Source organism: Plodia interpunctella, chromosome 22 (assembly GCF_027563975.2).
Source record: "Plodia interpunctella isolate USDA-ARS_2022_Savannah chromosome 22, ilPloInte3.2, whole genome shotgun sequence".
Classification (NCBI taxonomy): domain Eukaryota; kingdom Metazoa; phylum Arthropoda; class Insecta; order Lepidoptera; family Pyralidae; genus Plodia; species Plodia interpunctella.
This window is the reverse complement of record NC_071315.1, coordinates 562,204-585,327: the sequence shown is the minus strand read 5'-3', so window position 1 is coordinate 585,327 and position 23,124 is coordinate 562,204. Positions and strand designations below refer to the sequence as shown.

General features: G+C 37.4%; 1 protein-coding gene across 1 annotated transcript in view; it reads left to right on the top strand.

Moving 5' to 3' along the window:
- nvy (nervy) overlaps window positions 1-23,124 on the top strand; it is a 57,095-nt gene that overhangs the window by 24,511 nt on the left and 9,460 nt on the right. Inside the window, exons 2-6 of the mRNA XM_053762661.2 lie at window positions 8,714-8,786; window positions 19,305-19,400; window positions 20,141-20,304; window positions 20,645-20,791; window positions 21,130-21,251. Coding sequence (XP_053618636.1) covers window positions 8,714-8,786; window positions 19,305-19,400; window positions 20,141-20,304; window positions 20,645-20,791; window positions 21,130-21,251 — 602 coding nt within the window. The remainder of the gene's footprint in view (window positions 1-8,713; window positions 8,787-19,304; window positions 19,401-20,140; window positions 20,305-20,644; window positions 20,792-21,129; window positions 21,252-23,124) is intronic.

Sequence of the window (23,124 nt, the reverse complement as noted above, 5' to 3'; positions counted from 1 at the left end):
CGCCTCGAAACACGGGATCAGCGTAAAAAATATCCTCAACAATTTTAAGATTCGGCTGTGATTTTACAACCGGCCGCCCGCTTGATGTCAATCCTCCTTGGGAATGCTTTTGTTGCCTAGCAGCTGCCTAGGCTGTGTGAGGAGGATATGGATTGGTCCTATTCTAGGGCGGAACCACACGCCACATTTAATGTTTCCTATACGTGGTATAGTTAGTAGTCACAATGTCTCACACCATTTGGACAAATCCGCTTGTTCCACAAAGGGACAACACTCAACGGCCCACACTAAGCACTAAGCTTGTGTTCTCATACATACAATTAGGAGAACGGAGAAAGATATAGGTTTAATTATGTTTAATCATGAAAAAAAAATTGTTTTGTCAACCTCATACTATTGTTGAGAGAGTCTATCATTTATATCCACCACTAGTTTTAGTTCGTGACTTCGCTCGCGTGTATTTCCTACGGAAACAGTTATTTTTCCGAGTTGAATGGTACCCTATGTCCTTCTCCATACTTCAAACAAACACGCAAAATTTCAAGAAGATTGGTTGAGTAGACAGAGCGTGAATAGGTAACAAACTTACTTTCGCATTTATAATATTAGTTAAGATTATTATTATATCTAAAATGCTGGCTAATTTGCACCCTCAACTTATGAATAAACGTAGGTTTAACAATACAATATAAGTAATGTAACACAGTTTGTCTGTCCGTGTTTGGCGAGCGGCAGATGTGTCCGTTGTTTCAAATTAATTTATTGTTTACACCAGCTAATGTTGGATCATTTTATGGGATACATTTTAACTAATTACGTTTGAATATTGCGCTAGTTTAACGTAAGTCCACGTTGATATTATAAATTAAATTCAATAAATTAAACAACCTAAACTTATCTCAATCGATTGAAAAAATCAGCATCAATTCCGTCACGTAATTTTAAATATCTAAGCATAGGGACGGACAGCATAAGCGACTATGTTTCACATTATGTATAGTGTATTGATTTCGATACTTAGGAATTTCTGTATCGTGTCCATTTTTTTGTTTTTGTTGATCCATGATCGTGTCTCATACATATTTTCTTCATAATCTTAGGTGTCGTAATTGGTTTTTATATAATCTTGTCTCCGAGCGCTGAACATGTATAATATTATGTAAGATATCACAAACCCGAATATTTTTAATAGTAACAATACTAAAAACGCTTTATTAACGCTATACTATGCGTAATAACGCACCCGGCAATGCTCGGGTGCATTATCACGCATGTTATTTGCATATACGCGTTCCTCTTGAATCACTATATCTTTTTAAAAAACCGCATCAAAATCCGTTGCGTAGTTTTAAAGATCTAAGTATATATAGGAACTCGAAGCGACTTTGTTTTATGCTATGCGAATTTTTGAACTGCTAAACTTATTTTTTTTACACTGACCTTTGCTTTGAAATGTCACATCGTCACATCCGAGAATATGTGAGAACATGACGGGAGGAATGATAGATTATCTAAAAAAATGTCACTCCTACTTCATAATGAACCATAATTTTTCTTTCACGCAAAATTTGTAGCTTGTGAGAAATTACTATTTAATATCAAAACTGACGTGAAAATGTGCCTGTGAAGGTCTAATTTCTATTTCTGAGTGAATGATTTGAATTTGAACTTTTATCTATGTAATGAACAGTACAAAATCTAAAGCAACTCGATTTTTCAATCGATTTAAACAGGATCACTTCTATTTGTAAGTCGGCGAAGCGTCCGCGGCGGATTAGAATCCCCTTATCAGCTGTTGGTTCCCACTGAATTTAATGAAATGATGTGTCTATCCCTCTCTATTCTGATTTGCAAGAAAGGGAGGGAAAACTGACGCAGCTCGTAGTACAATTGTAAATAAGACGAACTAGAAATATCATAGACAGATACATGTTCATGATTCTTACCTCTTGATGAGATACTTAAAGACGATTTTGTATGATGTTGACATCACGTATGAAGCTCAAAAAACTCAACCATTAATTTTTACAACATTTTTAATTTATTTACGACCTACATTCAATATTGCAAGCTAAAGGATAGTATAGTCACATATATAAATCTAGCTTCGCGCCGGGGCTTCGCTCTCGTGAGAATTTCGGGATAAATGTACCCTATGTGTTATTCCAGGTTATATTCTACCCGTGTACCAAATTTCATAACAATCCGTCGATTTTGAGGGGAAAAGTAACAAACATACACGCGTACATCCTCAGAAACTTTCGCAATTATGATATTAGTACGATAGTATATAACCTATAACACATTAACATTAGTTTAACAACAAGCGTTGCATAAGTTCAAAATGAGTTAAAAATTAAATAAAAAACTGTATTATTAGTTGTCGAAACTCTGCGCCATCGGTGGCCGAACCCCTACTAAGCGTGCATGGGTTTCACCACTCAACTTTTACGTTACCTTCAACGTAGAATAACGTCGAAATTGATATTTTGTGGCATTTAACGCCTGACAAAAACCCATGTCCGTGCTGTAAAGGGAGCCGATCCTGGTTGCACCATCAGGCCATGCTTATCATAATAATGCGTTGTCATGGAAACTGAAGCGATGTGGGAAATTTCAACTCTGTAGAACAACTGGAAGTAGGAGAAATCTAACTTTCAAGATTTGATCACAGACAGACAAGCAAAGATCGGGACAGGTGAAGTTGAATAAAAACTTATAATAACTCGTGCGAATCCGTGCCAGTTTGCTGGTAAACCTATATATGAACCTATATATTTTATGTATTGTCGCTTTCTGATAAATTTTGCAGGGATTCGTTCGAGATCCCATAGTACACCCCCACCTAAGGGGTGGGTCGTTAGCGCAGCTGCGCGCACAGGTGTGCCGATACAATTCTTACTTTTACACGTAATTGGGGGTGGGACCTTACAATCTTCAGCTTGCTTGCTCAGGTGCACCAGGCGCTTTGGGAAAATAACCTATAAATTACCTGGGTAGAATTATTTTCTGTGCAACTATCTAGATACAGGAAGACATATGAAATTGATCTGAAATTTAATAAGTTGATGAAAAAATTGTACTGGGTCGTGAATCGAACCAACTACCATGCCTATCCGCGATGTGTTAGAGTACTGCCAGCAACAGTTCGTGGATTCGATTCCTGCTATAGTCCAGATGATTACAAAATGTTGACATAACCTAACTTATTTGTGCTTATCTAGTGTGTTATTGCTAAAACTGATAAATTTTATATATTATATAGTCATTACAAATAATCACAGATGTGGGTACATTCAAAAGAAGCCTCTATGAGCCACTAACTCAAAAAATGCTATTATAATGACTTCATGAGTGACAAATTATAACTGTTATTATGATTGGCATACATAATTAATGAATATTATTTTGTTATGATATTTTTTATATACATTTTTAAATTTTATTATAAAACAGATTATAACATTATACTATCTATATGTACGTACCTGTTCTCACAAATAAACGATTTGATTTGATTGATTGATGTAATGTCAGATTTTATTGAAGTCACCGGTGAACTAAATAAACGTATACAGATTTCAGAAGAAGTAAAAAAGAACGAATGATTGAAGGTACGAAAGGTATAAAAGTAGATCGCGTGAATTTTTATAGAAAACGGATGTGATGTGTGCGGTGCGTCTGGAACCAGTGGCACAGTTAAACTCTGCCGCCGCTGTGTTGAGTTGTACTGGTACACACAACATTTTAATATGATGAATCTTGGTGCACGTACCTCACGATTATGGAATATTTACTTTTCAACTTTCACGTTGTATAATTATATATTAAACGCCAGGTATTAAACGCGCACATACCTTCCGTTCGTACGATCTTTGTACGCACGCATACCTTTTTTTTACTTTTGTAACAAGGTCTGAAACGTCTGGGAAATAAAAAAGGTATGTGCGCGTTTAATACCTGTTATTTATAATATAATTATGGGATCATCAGTGAAAGAAACACATAAAATAAATTAGGCAATTCACAAGTGATATAATTCACTTTAAATTTAAATTGTTAATAAACATTTCAAATTTTTAGGCTATATTTGGATTTACTGTGTACATTCTGACGTCATTTGCTGAAAATAGACTTTAAGGTTTGATCGCTAAAATAAATTACCTGAAATGCGTTTGATTATTTGCCAATTCCATATTCTGATAATTTATTATTGTCATTTTCATACTTTGTATGCTGATATGCAAAGCGAACGAGAATTAGTTCAACATTCGACATACATTGTTGGTTTTTCCCTCTTCATTGAAACAAAACTTATGCAAACCAAGCATTGTACATTGATATGCTCATGCCGACGCCTGATGCCTGAATTAGCGTATGTAAAATGTGAAAAAACGTGCTGTTTTACTTTAACATTATATGCACTTTTAAATTACATGCAGATTAAAAATCTGCAAATAAAAAAAAAATTGTTTTCCGTAATAATGCCGGGGTATTGTTTTTTTCCAGTACCGAGGCTCTGTCAGCCCCTGTCATTCGTTCGAATTGAAATCTGGCGTGAAATCAGATGTTATGACAAGCGCACCATGTGGCGGGCATACGGCGTGTTATTTATAGTACTGGTTTTATAAGCTTGTGCCGTTCGTCAATACTGAATTAGTAATGGGGAATATCGGCACGGGAAATTAGATAGATAGATAGATAAGAACTTTATTTGCATCAACTGAGACACGGGCAAATAGTTAAAAGTTGGAACATGCTAGATAGATATACTACATTTGTAAATAACTATAATAAGGTTGTTTTCGTGACGTAAACGTGTGCGGCAGTGATACATATTGGCGACAACTCAGTGGTGGGAATTGCTCAAGGAGCAATCACAGATTTTCAGTTATCACCATAAACGGACGCATTGAGCCGCCGTCCGGGGGACACGACTACTCTAACAATAATAAAAAATTATGATAAGTAATAATTAATATATAGTATCGGGATAGTATATTATAATAAGTAATTTATCAAGCTTAAAGACTACCTAAATGACTAAACAAAATATAGCTCTATGGGATGTGGATCAATAGTGGTTGAGGTATGTCAATAATTTATTTTTTTAAACGTGTGGAATGGTATAGACAGACGAAACAAGGGGACGAATATGAAAAGGAGGAATTAGGAGATACAAAGCATATTTTCATAATAAATTGTTGGAAATCCCAACACGAAATTATTATTTTTTTTACTATAGCAACATATACGCTCACATTTAAAAATTTACTTCCTCTTTGTCTTTCGTGCCAATAAAAAATGCTCCGAAGTAATCTCTGCGTATCTATTTAACCGGCTCCGATAAGCAATAATAAATTACAGTCCACTGCACCACGAGCCATCATTTATACATAAATATCATATTTAATGTGCAAGATAGAAATAGGTATTGGTAATATAGGAAATGGTATTTTTATTTTTTTTTATTTATTGGGGTCAACAAACAGTTTTACACAAAATTAGGCTTATGAAATAAAACACTTATACACATAGTTATATGAAAAACCAATACCGTTAACCACAGTCTACCAAAAGAAGTTGAGAGCTTACACTATCCGCTATATTTATACATACAAAACCTATTTATTTATTTTTGTTTTTAGGGTTCCGTACCCAAAGGGTAAAATATTGTGGAGGAGCTTTCTTTGAAACTGGTGACAGTTGAAAATCAGCGGCCGCACAGCTTGTCTGAGCAACATCGAGCTGAGCTCAAACCAATTGGTTTCTTTGGTACATGTTGCGTGTTAGGTTAAGTTAGTTTTTTATAAATTATTATATTGTTAAGTAGTGTGTAACAATTAGCAAATAAATATTTATATCTGTCCATCAAAACAATAAGCTTTTTTACAAATACGTCAATTTTAAGGGAGTAATTAGGAGCACACATAACTGAATAGCATGTATGGAGAAAGTGACGAATATAGAGGAAGCGAGTGAGATTTGTGAGGGTCGTGTGAAGTGAAAATCTCTCTGAAAAGCCTCTGCCCTCTGAGAAACAGGCTAATATGTACGCACAGTATATATATTGCCATTTTTGTCGCTTTTATTGTAGTCAATCACGCGAGACAGAACAATCTTGTTCAACAATGACGACCTCGGTGGCGCAGTGGTAAAGTGCTTGCTCTTGAACCGAGAGGTCTCGGGTTCGATCCCCGGTCGGGTCATGATGGAAAATGATCTTTTTCGGATTGGTCCGGGTCTTAGATGTTTTTCTATATATGTATTTGTTATAAAATATAGTATAATACTTTGGGGCTAGCTCAATCTGTGTGATTTGTCCTAATATTAAAAAAAAAATGTATGAGTATTTCCCGTTGATAGCCGAATCGGGTGATCAGGTCATGCTTAAAATAATAATGTATATAGTCAGGGAAACTATGATGTGACGTGAGAAATTTCAACTGTTTAGGACAAGCTCCTGTAGTATGTGATATTTAACTTGCAATATTTGATTACAGGCGAACATCGGGACAGGTGAAATTGATCAGATAAAAACCCATAGTAGTACCATTGACCGCACTGGTCATTACCAGTGCGGTGTAGTACCATTGTACTACTGATTTATTAGTGCCGGTAGTAAAGTCAACAGCACATCAACTTACCCAAATTCATTGAAAACTCGCCACTATGACCGCGCCATCCATGATCAAATTAATGAGAACTGGCCAGTGGCATTTTTCTTTATTCCTTATTTTGTTTTAATAGACAAGAAGCCATAACCTAACTTGTAATATTGAGTAAAGCCATCTATATATAACCACTAATAACCGTGACCTTGAAACGACGTAATGCAAGTCTTGTCTACCTGTGATGGAAAGCAGTCGGGTATAAGAAAACCAGGTGCTCTATGAAATGTCGGTACAGTCAGGAGAATAATTGTTGTGGATAATTTAAAAATTGATTTTGTTAAACTTTTAGTACAAAAAACTTAGAAAACAAGTAAGTGTAATGTTAAATTTGACGCACTACACCAAATCGTTATTTACACGAATCAAATTTAAAAAAAAATGTTTATCCCCATTTTTGTAGCATTTTGTACGAGACAAAGGATATAAAGCCTTGACACCTGCTAGGCAGTCACATCATTCCCAAAGAGGGTTGTTCAGGCGGTCATTAAATCAGGGCTTCTTTATTAATGAAATTCTACTTCCCACTAATAAATGCGAAAGTTTGTGAGATGAGAATGTATGCAAAAGTTTGTGAGGAAGTGTATGTTTGTTACTCTTTGACGCAAAATGTACTGGACGGATTGTTATTAAAGGGTAGAATATAACCTGGAATAACACATTGGTTACTTTATATCCCGAAATTCCCACGGGAGCGAAGGCCCGGGGCGGAGCTAGGCCTCCGTAGTTTTGAGCGTCTGATTGTAGAGTTTGGGAGAGATAAAATTTAGCTCCTTGTCAAGTCTTCCCTCTTGTCGAAGTCTAGTCTTTCTGAATAAATTCAGATATTATTACAAAAAAATTGTTAATTGATCGAGTTCTGTGAAAAGATATGTATATAAAACACGATTGTGGTAGGAAGTTAGATAGGTTTAAGATGTATCTGCCCTCGACTGTACGCCGTCTCATACGCTACGACGGCGTCCGTGATTCCGTATGCCAGATGTGTGTATGATGACCACCTGGGATGTGTTGTGCTAGACTCGCGTCGTGGTATCTGTATCTTTAAGGTGGTCCCACACAACGTTGGTTACGAAACGTTAATAGAAAATTTGTTGTCTCTCTTCTTAAACACATTCTCTATAACATTTTGTAACTCGTGGGAACACCTTTCTTCTCGTCGAAGACTGGTGACCATCATGGCTATCATAACATTTGAAACTGCTGCACGGAAATACTCTCTGGTATTCGAATGAATTTGATTCTTCAACTAAGCGGTTCTTTTTCTATCGAGTTTACGTTTTCCATGGATTTTCTCCATTGTATTACGAGCTGAAGAATGTCGTATAATTACGTGTACGAAGTATAGCAGCTTCCACTTTTTGACACACTTCAACAGTTCCAACTTTTTACTGATTCTGCGTAGAGACTCAATCTGTGAATCCATGATATGCGGAGCATCCGCTCCCGTCTGTACACGTCGTCACACACGTCCGTGATTCCGTGTGCCAGATGTGAACGCGTTGACCACCTGCGATGTGTTGTGCTAGACACGCGTCTGCGGCTAGTTGCATCCGTATTACTATCTATTTATGTCCCACTGCTCGACAAAATCCTCCCCTAATTTAGTTCATCACAATCTTTTCATCAATTTCTTTATTGCGTCTGTGGTACACTACATCAATGACAGAAATTATGTTTTTCTTTTCTGCATGTCTGTTTTTGGTCTTTTCCCTTCTACTTCTTGCCACATTCTTTAAAATTATCTATCTATCTCGTCCTTGTTCTTCATCATTTCCAGTAACAGTCGAGTCAGTTGCAATCCATGCGGTCAATATGTGTGTTCATGCCATCTGTATTATGAAAAGAAACCGTGGAATTTGTAGGTACTCCGTACAACAGTATCTACTGATTCCATGATAGCAACGTCATATACCTAGTAAATTATTGGCGTTTGTCATTTGAATGTCTTGCTAAATTTTAGCTCGTTTCAATTGGAATAGAAAACTATAAGAAAGCTGGTAAAAATATTAAAATAGTAAATGGTATACCAATTGTTTCAGATGGAAGCGAAGGTGAAAGAAGAGGTGCCTGATAAGGACTACACGCAGCCGACGACCACTGAGAGACGAAAATGTAAGTTCAAAGTAATAGCATTGTGTCCACATTATACAGCTGTTAATGTTATGAGAGTAAGTCATAATAGGTAATCGTTTTAGCGAGGTCCTGCCTCTATGATCCGCGCACATGCCTGCAATCAGCTATGGTGTTATGCTTGACATCGCACAACTTAATCGTCTCCCCATGCGTCGTGTTCTATACTGCTTAGTATCGTGAGCTCTAGTGCAAAATTTTGTCGCGTGATATTTTCTGCTATTCGCCATTATACTATAGCAAATGAAATGTAGGCGGATCGCTCAGTAAAAGTGGGAAGTGGAATTTCCAGCTAGAAGAGAAGACCATCAATGGACAGTGCAGTGGTGGTGGCCGAGACAGGGACAGGGGTTAGTGAAGTAGCTGCTGGGTTGGTGACGTTGTTTGGGACACATGAGAGCGATGGAAGCGATAAGCTAATATAAGCGATTTTGGCACAGGACCATAACTTGCCAAATTTGATTATAGACAAACATAGAATTAACTTACTAAATAATATTTTTAGAAAAGAAAAAATACATGCTTTGGGTAGCGGTTTCTATAACCCGGGGCTTATAAATTGATAGATGCACCCCTTGCCTCAGCTCCATCACGACAACAAACCACTCCTTCAGTGGGAACCGCCATCTGTAGATAATCTGCAGATAGCGGTGCGGGGCACGAGCTAAAGATATAGTATACTGGAACTGACAATGCAATGTTTAAGACCCTATATCTGTAAAAGGTTGCAAAACGTCCCTTCTAGTGTCACAAGCTCCGTGCAGTCCGTGCCTCGCACTGCTATCTCCAGATTACCGTGCAGCTGGTGGTTCCCAGCGAAAAATTGCTTATACTTAAACGATCAAAACACTGGTTTTTAAGTTTTAGAATGTTGTAGAATTTAACCTATTTTTGTAAACCGTGTTTGTCTCTCTTTTTTACGCGTGATCCTAGACGAATTTCTTAGTTCTGACGCCGTAAAAGGCCGAGCGTTAAAAATAACCTAATATTTTAAATTCTACTACTTACGTGGCGATAAAATTCAACATTATTAAGCTTATTAACAACAGTATTTCGATCGTTAATAAGCAGTTCTCCGCTGGGAACTGCTGGGAACTACTCCTCCAGATTACCTGGAGTAAACTGGAGGAGCAGTGCGAGGCACGGACTGCAGGAGGAGGAAGGAGGTAATGACACTGAAATAGACGTATCACAAGCTTTTATAGATAATTAGAGAGATGGCTTTGAAGCGGTGGTGGTTTAATGGTTTAGACGCCCCCCTGTGAACCGAAAGGTCCCAGGTGCGAACCAACCTACTCGTGCCACATGAGTTTGTATACCATTCTGATTAATGTATAGTAGTTTTCATAGACCACCACTTGTTTCTGGTGAAGGGAATCATCGTGAGTAAATCTGCACTTTGATTGATTATCAACTTGTGTGTGAAATGGAGAAGGCAATGGCAAACCGTTCAATTAATGGTGCCAAGAATGTCGTTGTGTGTGTTTCATTCCACGTAATGACCATGACCTTGACCCATGAGGAATACGACTATGAGGAAGAAGATGAATAGAGATGAAAGACAAAATCCTAACTAATATTTTAAATGCGAAAATAAGGTTGTTACTCTTTCACGCTTTATAACAACTAATCTTCTTGAAATTTTGTACATATATAGATACGGACGAGAGGAGAGCACGGAGAAGAATATAAAGGCTGCCAATTACGGCCAATTGGAAAAAATATGCGTTCCCGTGGGAAATTCACGCGTGCGGAGCCGCGGTCAGAAGCTAGCTTATTATAAGTTATAACCAACCAAATAGCCGTGAGAAAACAGGCGTGGTTGAGACGTAAAAGGTAAACATGGGCCGCACGAGTAGATCGTTATGAATTATTACTGGATGGAAGGCTGTAGGCTTGACACAGAAATCATTAACATTTAAGCTGGTAGGGTGACCACGTGTTCATTAAAAATTTAAAGTTTTACATTCATCAAGTCGTTTAGGTATATATTTTGCTAAGTGATTAAACTTATCGTAAATTAATGAATTAGATGTTTATCTAGATATGTATATAACTAAATCATCATCACTACATAGTATACAGTTTAGTTCACTTGTATATATCCGACTACCTTCCATTCCATTAGAGGGCGGGGTAGTTAGTCGTAAAAGTCATGACAGATGCCTTTAGGCGACCTGAATAGAATCTGACACCAGTGTTAGCAATAACTACTACATAGCATAAAACAAATTCGCTTCCCGCTGTCTGTCAGTGCCTATGTATGCTTAGATATTTAAAACTGCACAACTGATTTTGATGCAGGTTTTATTAATAGATAGCGTAATTCCTGAGGAAGGTTTAAGTGAACAAATTATTATGGTTTTACCTGAGCAAAGCGCTAGTATGATATAAAATATAGACCCATAACGAGTCTCGAACTTACTTTGGGGCTAGCTCAATCTTTGCGATTTGTCCATTACTGTTTATTTATTTACATGTCAAAAAGTAAATTATATACTTCAATAAAGTTTAAATTTTTTTTTTAGTTTTAAGTTTTTTTTGCAAAAACCCTTTACAAAGAAATTTCCGCACGCCTGGTCGATGTCTCTGGGGACCAAAGGGCTTGTGACTATTTTCGCCAACGTTTGAATTTGGCCATACAAAGAGGAGATGTCGCCAGCTGGAACTTTACCGCACGACGACGGCGTTTTAGTGTCAATTTTTCATTTAAATTAATTTTAAATGATTAGTTTTAATTTTTAATTTTAACTTTTAGTATTACTAATAAATATGAGAGGTAAAGTTTTAGACCAATTGTCTAAATGGTAACAATAGGAAATAAGCTACATGTCCCTGTAATCGATGACTAGGCCGGGCGTGTTCCACTGGACAAATGTCTTGCATGTTTTATTGTGGGAAACGACAGCTTGTGATTGTTAAGGTTTCGGTGGATGTGTACCCTTTTATGATTTATTTACTATGCATTTAAGTTAAAATTACTAGTTCTATTTTATTCTCTAGGTTTCATACTTTATTGTAAACATTTCATTAAAATATATTTAATGAAATAACTTCGAATTGTTGTCTATCTGTGACACTTTCTCGGATGAACCGCGCAACAGATTTTGATGAAATTTGGAATAGATATAATTAAAGAACCGAGGTCAAACATAGGCCACTTTGTTTTAAAAAAATCAACCCCCAAAGGGGCTCTTTTGGGGGGTGAAAGTTTGTATGAATATACTCTTTGTCGCGGGCAACAGCTAGTGAACAATATTATTATGGCAAAATGAACTATAATAAATCATTCACACAGTGACATGCAAGCCAGTAATGACCGGCGGCGGACGACTGCTGGGTAATTTACCATAATAACATACACTTCGCTGTCAATCGTATTGGTGTTAATTAGGTGTTTTTACCTGTCTTTATATACTTAACTAGACCTTCGTCAGGAATCACTCTATCTATTGGTGAAAACGGCATGAAAATCCGTGCAGTAATTGTTGAGTTTATCGCGAACAGGCAGAAAGACAGACGCGGCGGGAGACTTAATTTTGTAATATACAGTGACTAGCTTTTGTCCGTGGTTACTTTTCTGGGATGAAAGGTACCCTATGCCCTTCTCCGTACTTCAAACTATATGTATGCAAAATTTCAAGAAGATTGGTGTTCAACCAATCAAACCATGAACACAACAAACAAATGAACATACTTTGTAACTTGTAACTATCTCATGGGGACGTCGTACGAGGCGACACACAGCTTCGGTAGCTGATAGACATTCCCAATGAGGGTTGACTGAGTCAGGCGGTCGGTTGTAAAATCACAGCCAAATCTTTAAGGTTTATTTTTTACGTTGACCCTGGGCCTCACGGCGTCAAACCCCGATGGCTACCAGGAACACATAAAGTTGATAGAGACACACATCCTACGTCCTATGGCTTTACACGCTTCACCACAAAGCATCCCAAACAGATACACCTACCTCAAAATACAAAGGCCCCCCACACACTCGATTCGGGCATAAAGGTCGCTCCACACGTTTTTGTCGTCCGCAAACGGCTGCCGGCGACACTGTTGATCTCACACGTAGAGATGTAGCTGTATCGATTTATTCATTGTCGATAAATTAGCTTTTGACAGAGAGAGAGAGAGAGAGATATTTTCACACAATGATGCAATGGTGATGGTGAGTATTTTTTAAATTATGACTCCACCAATGTGGCCATATCCTAGTGTTTTGAAGAAAATTGTCGCCAAAACGGTGGCGAATGATTGAACTTTCAGAAGAATTAAATTATCTTCCGTTAAGTCGAGACGAAACAACATACAAATTATATCGATGTGACTGGTCTAGCAACATCCGAGTTATCATTGGCCTCTCATTATGGTCTTATATTGTACATAACAGTTTATAATATGAATTAAATTAAACAATAAAAAAATATTCAGTAATGCATAGCTTATAGTGCAGTTAGTGAGTTTACAATAAAAAAATAAATTGCATATGTTTTATCGATATCGATATTATCTTCTACCCGGTCGTTCCCATCACTACGCAGTCGAGTGCGAGTGACGTCCCCGCGGCCTGACAGGGGAAGGGGCGGTAAAAAGTTCACAAGAATTTGTGTGAAACGCGTCGTGATTGTTATTGTTTGTGTGTGAACCATGAAAGGCATTCCTGAGCTTTTATAAAAGGGGACGATAAAAAAATAGGAGAATGGCGTCACAAACGAATTCAATCAAATTACACTAATAAAAGTGAGTTTGTCAATAATTCATTCATGTAAAGTAATTACTTTAGTTATTTTAATTACATACTTATTTTAATTGCTGATGAATGTTAATGTGTTTACCCATGCCAGATTACTATTTTTGTATAATAGCTGTACTAGATAGAAGTCGTTTTTGTCGTCCTTTTAACCCCCGACGCAAAAAGATGGGTGTTATAAGTTTAACGTGTCTGTCTGTGTATCTGTCTGTGGCGTAGCTCCCAAACGGATGAACCGATTTTCGTTTAGTTTTTTTTTGTGTCATAATGTTATCCCGAGTGTTCTTAGCAATGTTTCGTGAAAATCTGTTCAGCCGTTCAAAATGTATAGCGAAATGAATATTGAAAGTCGGGGTATTTTTTATTTGTCTAAACAAATAAACTTTGTCTAAGATTTCGTCTAATCCAAGAATTGGTTTCACATCCGTCAATGGAGACAGGACAACGCAGGAAAAAACGCTAAATTCCACTTACGTCATTGCACTTCGGTGACAAAACGCGGCACGACGAAACTTAACAATGGGGCGTGGCTAACAGAGTTAAACTATTATACTACAATATTTACGAAAGTGAACTAATACAGAAACAATTAACAGACCGCCATCTGTTAATAGTGTACGAAATAGCAAAAAGCTCCTGTCGGTGACAGAATAAATAAAAGTTCGGCGTAGCGGCCTGCTAAGAGCGGGTGCCAGTCGCACGCGCGGGGCCAGTGATGGGACTTGCACGATTAAATCGATATGTCGATATTATAAGTGTTCCAGCATAGGAATAAAATTAATAATAATGAGACGAAAAAATTCTAAAACTCCAAAGGAAAACTTCATAATACAGAATTAGTTACAAAACTTGTGTGACATGTAACACGGCTGTTTAAAAAGGAATGGAAATTCTTAAGTGAATCTCAAAATTAAAATAAACTTTGAAAATAAATTGAATTTTAAATAGATTTGTTATACATGTCACACATGCTTTTAAACTTATTTTTGAAAATAAAAATGAGATGAAAAAATTCTGGAATCGAGCGGGAATTGAACCCACACCCCTGTCTATCCGGGACAGTTTAATTTAATTTAATTTTAAACGTAAGAAGTTCACAATAGAAAAAGTTATCTTTAAACACATTATCGCACAATAAAAAGGTCTGATGATTATTAGGAAGTTTAAGAACGAATACATAATTGATTCCTTTTAATTTTTTCAGGATCTCGTACAAAAAAAAAATTAAACTATTTTATTAGCCGTGCCCTAATGTTTATTTCCTGTGGGAATTTCTTAATAAATAGTAATCCTTCCTTGCCTTTTCCACTAGACGCAGCAGAGCTCATTCCAGCTCACTTTCCTGAAATATCATAGAATTCTATCGATATCGATCTTAGTCCCAGCACAGCACTATTTACTGCGCGTGGCAGTCGACACCTCGCCCGCGGCGCCTTTCAGAATATACTGAATTGTGAGCATTGTGGACACCGCGATTAGTGCTTAGTATGGGCTAAGTCCAGTATTTGTCCAGTCTTCACAAAACTTTTTTGATGGGTTTGCGACTGTTTGGGAAGAAACTGGGCATAAACCCATCTCTGACTTAGTCGTGTACGTATATAATCTGATATATATGGTCGTGTTATTATATCATGTCTCATACTATAGCTTTGCTTTGGGTGAGAATATCGAAAACGAATTTATGAAATGGATTACTAAAGTTAAATGTAGTAACTTACTAAGTTACCGGAGCAAAAAAATGATAAAGTTTGTCGATCAATCAAAATAGAAGTAAAAAAAAAACATATTTCTTTAGAAGCATTAAAATAAAGTAAAAACGTATGTACCTAATTATTTATTTCAAATTGAAAATTTTTTGTTCAACTCAGGTTGATGAACTGGGTAACTTCATCATCCTGAGTTGAATAAAAAATTTTCTAATTCTTATGAATAAAAAACATCACTTGTTGACGTCAAAATTACTTAAAAACTATTACGATTTTTATACATTATTAACCGACTTCAGAAAAAATGAGGAAGTTCTCAATTAGATGTTGCCCGGGGCTTCGCTCCCGTGGGAATTTTGAGATATAAAATAGCCTATAGCAATCTTGGATAATGTAACTTTCTAATGGTAAAAAAATGCCTCAAACAGACAAACTCATAAACTCACAAACGCTTACCTCTTTATAATAATAGTATAGATTATTCTCTATACAACATCACAGATACAAAAAAAAAACTTATCAATACATATAATAAAACAGTTGAAAAAAAAATCCCGTACATTGAATAAATTTACATAAAAATAAAACTAGGCGATAGAGTCACAGCAACAGAGTAAGAATTTAAAAAAAAAAACTGTCTGTCTGTATGTCTGTCTGTTTGTACACGCAAATCTTCGGAATTACTGGATGGATTTGAATGAAACTTTTTTGCTATATGGCTATTAAGCCTGGGCAACACATAGGGTATAAATGATTTTGAAAACTGGAACACCTGATGGAGAACAAGGCGAACGAAGTTGCGGACATCAGCTAGTCTTGCATGTTTCTGTTCCAATTTTTTAATAAATGGAACGCATATTTCTTGGCCCGACCATAGTGCAAACCCTGGGACGAGTTACGTGCGAACGCATAGATAATCATGTTTATTCTGCTATATTGGAAACCGGGAAACACGCGCCAATCGGGAAAAGGGACGGCGGGAGTGCACAAGGACATTGGCGCGAAATGACGGAAGCGCAGAATGTAAGAATCTCGAATAGAACGAGCATAATCTCAAAACAGTACATATCTAAAAAATGTAAACATAAAATATAAATATTATGTTAATGTATACATACAATTGCTAATGTAAACATACTTTAATTATTAATGTAAGCATATTTCCATACCTGAACATAATTATTAAAGAGCATAACTATAACAAAACTTAACAAACTGTTATTTTATGTATCTTTTTGGCATTGTGTGCTTTTGACAATGTAACTGCACAATCTAGATAAGCTTTGGGTATTCTGTTCACATGACAATTTGCCGCCATCTGCCATTCTGCGTCTCCGCCCTTATGCGCCACACTGAAGTGTGACGCGTGTGGGCCAGATATTTGTTCCCTTTGTCATTCGGTGTAGCGAATATGGAGGGATGCTTAAATCTTTACTTAGAGGAATTAGGGGCTGTCCATTAATCAAAATAAAGTTAGGTAACATAGGCTGAGGATGAAACCTCAGCCAGCTCAACTATAGGAAATACAGTTTTTCAGTGTGATACGTGACATACATGAATGGTGTCCTTCTGTATGTATACTTGTATAGGTATTGTTACGCTTTGTGTGTACAATTAAATTTCTCTAATAATTTTGACTCGTTACCAAAAATTGTTCGGCCACGCGAAAGAAGTCGCGGGCATCAACTAGTTTTCGATATTTTAAGTTAGGGGTTACTTAGTTCTTATCAGAGTACTGAATGCCGAGCAACACATGCGAAATTTCATTTTTATTCTCTTGATTGTATCGATAAACCGTGAAGAGTTAATAGACAAACAAGACTTACAATACAATACAATACAAATAACCTTTATTTAGCTCCACAAGTATACAAGGACATAAATAAACACACAGATCACAATTATAAATATAAAACTTGTGGGAGCTCTGGAGACACCAAACTAGGCAAAAGCCTGTGTCTTGGGTCACCAGGTCCCCCTCACATGTTTGACATTACAAGGTATCCCGGAGTAAATCAGTATCTTCATTTATATTACTTACTTCCGCATTATAAGGTCAGGATAATCCAAGTGAGAGGAATCCGGAATAGATTAGGGATAGGGATGTGAAATGAGGGGATGGTCATGGGGGTAGGATTAGCTATAAGTGGTGTAAGTAGGTGTGAAGGATCCTTTACGATATGATGAAGTGTCCGTCGATTGAGTTTGTTAACAAAGTCTATACCACAGATTATAGAGTCCGATACCACAGATTATATAATATTTCTAGTACTACAATCTTTAACTTGTAAGGTCGTTGTAGACTGGAAGGTTAGAGGCAAAAGATCCATTCTTCTTCATAGTCGTATTCCTCATGGCTGAGGAACAACTTTCTTGGCATTATTAATGGAGTGGTTTGCCATTGCCTTCTCCATTTCACACACATGTTAATAATCAACCAGTGTGCAGGTTTCCTCACGATGTTATCCTTCACCGGAAACAAGTGCTGGCCGATGAAAACTACTTACTATACATGAGTCAGATTGGTATACAAACTCATGTGGCACGAGTAGGATTCGAACCTGGGACCTTTTGATCCACAGGCGGGCGTCTTAAACATTACACCACCATCGCCTCAAAAGATCCATAACCACTGGTAGTCACGATCCTCGGCCATAAAGAGAAATATAGAAAACATATATATAGGATTCATGTTAAGTACTTAGTATATTAGGTATATTATAAATGCGAAAGTTTGTGACGATGTGTATATGTATGTTTGTTACTCCTTCATGCAAAATCTACTGGACTGATTGTTATGAAATTTGTTACACGGGTAGAATATAACCTGGAATAACATATGAGGTACTTTTTAACCCGAAAGTCTCACGGGACCGAAAGCCCGGGGCGCAGCTAGTATAAACATAATTTCAGAGAGTCCAAACAAAAGTTTGTAATATTACAAAACCACCGCAACAGTGCCATAAAGGTAAATTTATACTTACGTGACATGACGTGATGTGTGTAACTTGTCAAAACGATATCGCTTGTATGGAATAGTATGGGGATATTCAAATTTCGCTTGCAGTATTGAGCATTAGCAAAATTTGAATATATCCATGCTATTCCTTACAAGCAATACTGTTTGACAAGTTACACACGTCACGTCACAAAAGTATAACAATAAATTCAACGATCGTGAAAAACTAAAATTTAAAAACAACTTTTATTAAAAAGTTATCAGCATAAACGCAAGGTAGCTATCGAACAAACTGCTGTTTTCGCTAAGATATTACTCAATCGTGACGTCACGTTAGACTATCATTTAGTACGGAGCGTTTGGACGAGTTGAAAAAAGTGTGATTTTATTTTAATCATATCTTTGAAAGTATTTTCCAATAATATAGGGGCTTTTAGTCGTCAAAATAAAAAAAATATCTCTACCCTATTCTAGATGTAACTCATCAGGTCTTGACGATCTCGGTGGCGCAGTGGTAAAGTGCTTGCCTCTGAACCGAGAGGTCCCGGGTTCGATCTCCGGTCGGGTCATGATGGAAAATGATCTTTTTCTGATTTGTTGTATATCTATACATGTATTTGTTATATATCCCATAACACAAGTCTCAAACTTACTTTGGGGCCAGCTCAATCTGTGTGATTTGTCCTAATATATTTATTTATATCTCATCAGATACGACTATAATGATCTCCGAGCCCCACCAGTTTCGTGGCCACACCGTAGGCCTGTGTAAACAAACGTGCGTCCGCATGGCGACCGCTACTTACTGTATCGCCGCTAAACAGCGCCCGGGAAAATAGAACACCATCTTTGCCCGCAACTTCGTCTGCGTAGTTCCAAAAAAATGTGTTATTTACATTTCTTTTTTAGCTAAAGATTTATCAGCTATTCAAGTCGCCTAAAGGAATCTGACATGACTATCAGCTAGTGTAAGATATAATGAACTACCACAAATATAACCTAGGAAGTCGTTGTGATTGTCACATACGCCGCAGTTATGAGATAATATATCAATAAGTACCATGCATTTATTGTTGCAGCTGCAGCTGGCAAAGAAAGGAGATCTCCAGAGCAGGAGGAAGCCAGGTCCTCACCGACACCTGGTCCTCCCAGTCCACAAAATAACGGAACTGCTGGTAAGTCTTATTTTATCTTGTAAACATTATCAACATCTGAGGGACATTGAACAGGGGGCAGCAGCAGTAACAGCACAAATTCGTACCATCGACATATTTTTTGTATGAATGCGATTCATTCTAGGTTCCAAAATTGAACTGAGTTGCATTGGAATCGTTCTGTAAAAATTGATGGTAGGCCCGCAGGGCTTTTGAAACCAGTCTCCAAAGAGCGATTTCATTAGGATTCAACTCTAAGAGAGCCCATATTTGAAAGTAAAGTAAAGAATATTTTTCGGCCCATAATCGAAGAGCATCGAGAGCACCTATGCCGAACGACCCTTGAGTGAGAGTTAAAATCAACTTTTTCCTTGTCTTGCGATTGGTTTATTAAACCAGGTTAAACCTAGAAGAATAATTGCCAAGAGGGATTATTTTCCTCTCTGAGTGGACTAAGAATAACTTGGTTAGCCCGTTAATTAATCAGGTATATAAAAATACCGGATACCGATTTCAAGCCCTGACATGCAGTCCACTGGAGGAATCCCTGTGCTGATATCCAGATAATAATGCTTATATCAAACATGGAACATTATTATAAAACAAGAAATATCATTAATATTTCCAGAGCTAATGCTAAATACTTGAAAAGACCTGATGATATATGATGGCTGACACTAAGTATTGCATTGTCTAAAACCGCCGTCGTCATTATCAGAATTAGTTGCTCTTCAATCTTAATCTTAATTTTCTCCCACTAGCAACCCTTTCATCAACGGAGTCTCTATCCCCACCATTAGAAGGGTACAGGGCCACTCCAGCGCTGCAGCGGTTGAGACGATTCCTGTCAGCGCTTCAGCAATTCGCTTTTGACACTGGAGCGGACACTGGCGAGAGGGTCCGCCAACTGATCTATAATCTGGTGGTAGGTTAATATTATAATTTCCTAATTTGTATGTTTAGATTCGGGTCTTTAACTATATGTATATCAAATGTCATAAAAATCGATATACTGGTTTAGCTTTGATAGAACCTCGGGCCTTCCGTTTCTTAGACGTCTTAATCATGAGACCTCCACCACTCGAATACGGGGATAATCTCGTATGTAGTGTATGAGTAGTCTAATAAGTAGATATTCAAGATTATAGTGGAATAAGAAAGAATAAAGAAGTCATATAAAAACATTTGTGTCAAACATACGCATCCGCTATTACATGGCGATCCTGTCATGGATTCTTGTCATTATACGCTCAAATCTCCCACAGTCAGGAACCCTAAACATCGAGGAGTTCCAAGCGGGAGTTCAGGAATGCACCAACTATCCGCTGAGGGCGTCAGTGCCGGGATTCCTAAGGGCTCTGCTGCCCTTTGCGCAGAGGGACCTTAGGGCAAGGGCCAGAAGCGCTAAGCAGGTGAGTGAGTAAAGGGAGTGAAATCTCTCCCACTGAGTGAGTTCCTATTGCTAAATTGGCTTTAATAATTTTCATTTTAGATATAATGTTTAACTGCTGAAAGTATATGTAGGATCTATACAATGGAAAATGAAACGAAACGGCGAAGAAAATATTGTATAAACATTTGGAAAATAATGCAGATGAAATCTAAGAACATGTTCTTATTACGACAATAAAGTAAAAAATATCGGTTCCTGGCCACAAGAAACCGATTTTTTTCCCTAATTTAGTGTCCTGTGAGCTTCCTTAAGTTATATCTGGCAAAATCGGAGTAAATATTTCTGTGTTTTCACCAGACTCCACTGCAATACATCAGGAGCCATGAGCACCTGATCCTGGAAGCCAGTACCGACGGGGGCGACATCTTCGCGGCTCAACCTCCGGCTGAGACCGGCGTCAAGAGAAGAGCTAGCGATCCGTATGTACCAGCTTCTCTCCTCTCATGACCCCCCATGGTGTAGAGGTTACGTGCGTCCGCTATCTGGCGGCCCTGGGTTCGATTCCTGGCACGGGCAAATAGTGCTATTTATAATAATCATCTAAAGCCGTGTATGAAATTAAAAAATATTTACTAATAAATATCAAAAACTACTAGACCAATGAGGATAAGATTTGGTAGGAATGTAGACTGTGACTTGGAGACATGACAGTCTATCTTTGTCTTTGTGTAAAAAATATATGAAGTACTTAAATATATTCATTTAAAAAATAATAATATCAATATAATTCGCGTTTCGTTATTCCCAAATCAGACTTCAAATAACACTCAAATACTTAAAAAAGCATAGATCCAACCCGCTCCCAAAATCATTTAGCAATCGTCAAATCTGAACTATCAATAATGGTCGTCTCGAGCAGGTGAATGCTATGGACAGGTAATTTGTTCGCCACCCCCTCCCGCACCCCATTTGGGGTGGAATAGGGGTGGAGAATACGAGAACCTGGGTACTAGCGCGATACGCGTATATTAGAAGTTTTAATAACTTAATACGGGAACACCAATATGTTATTACCTATACATTAAAAATCGTAATAAATTGTGCTGCATAGCTAAGAACAACCCGGAACTATACAAATCTAATAGGTTAATGTACATAATAAAGATAATAACAGAAAGATCTCTTGGTAGACATTTGAAATAACGGAAAGATACGAAGTTGACACATTTTGTGTTTTTCTAAACTCCCAGAACCTAGAAATAGCATTAAAATTACCTACGTATACTGCCTTATAGTTAAGTAGATCGATTTACTACTGGTAATCTCTTTCTAAAGTCTGAAACAATTATATGTATGAAACAAAAAATATATATATTCCAGAAGACGTTATTTCTGCCCATCCCTAGCTATCAAACAGATTGCGAATTGTAGCAACAGATCTTTTTTAAACCGTGACATTGGCAAAATTAACAGATATAAGCCGATAAAGTGAAGATTTTGCGGTTATCCCTGACTGAAAGCAAGAAATGGAACCGGTTCCGGGACCTTGGTCCTGAATACCGGATCCGCGGTGAGTTCCCACCCCTAGCTGTCAAAAGCAGATTGCGGGTTATAGCAGCTTTTTTGTGGTCATCCCTGACGGCGACGATTGTGCCTGTAATCGCCGATTCTGGCTTCGGCATTTACATGTGGTGGTCCTTCAGACCGTTGATAAAAATCCCTAAAATTGTATCTCTAAAGAGTACAACATGTAGGATAAAATCTACGATTTTTATTTCATTAAGGTATATTTTTTACTTTTTCTCAATTTTACTATATCTTGTTATGTCAAGGGCAAATGGCTTTATACTGGAGATGCTTCTCATAAGCGATGGGTTAGCAACCTGTCTCTAACTAAATCTCAAATAAGTACCGCCAGACAGCTAAACTACCAGCTAACTGCTGGTAATCTGTCACACAGGTTCTCCTAGTCCACTCACTTTGATCGTTATTTTGTAAAGATAAAGATCATTCATTTGCAAAAATATGCGGTATGGTGGTGTAATGGTTAAGACCTCCGCCTGAGGATCGAAAGGTCCCAGATTGGAATCCTATTCGTGCTACATGAGTTTGTATACCAATCTGACTCATGTACGAGTATAGTAGTTTTCATCGACCACCACTTGTTTCCGGTGAAGGAAAAACATCGTGAGGAAAGCTGCACACTGGTTGATTATGAACTTGTGTGTGAAATGGAGAAGGCAATGGCAAACCATTCCATTAATAATGCCAAGAAAGTTGTTACGTGTGTTTCATTCCACGTAATGACCACGACCCTCAGCCATGAGGAATACAACTATAAAGGTGAAGATT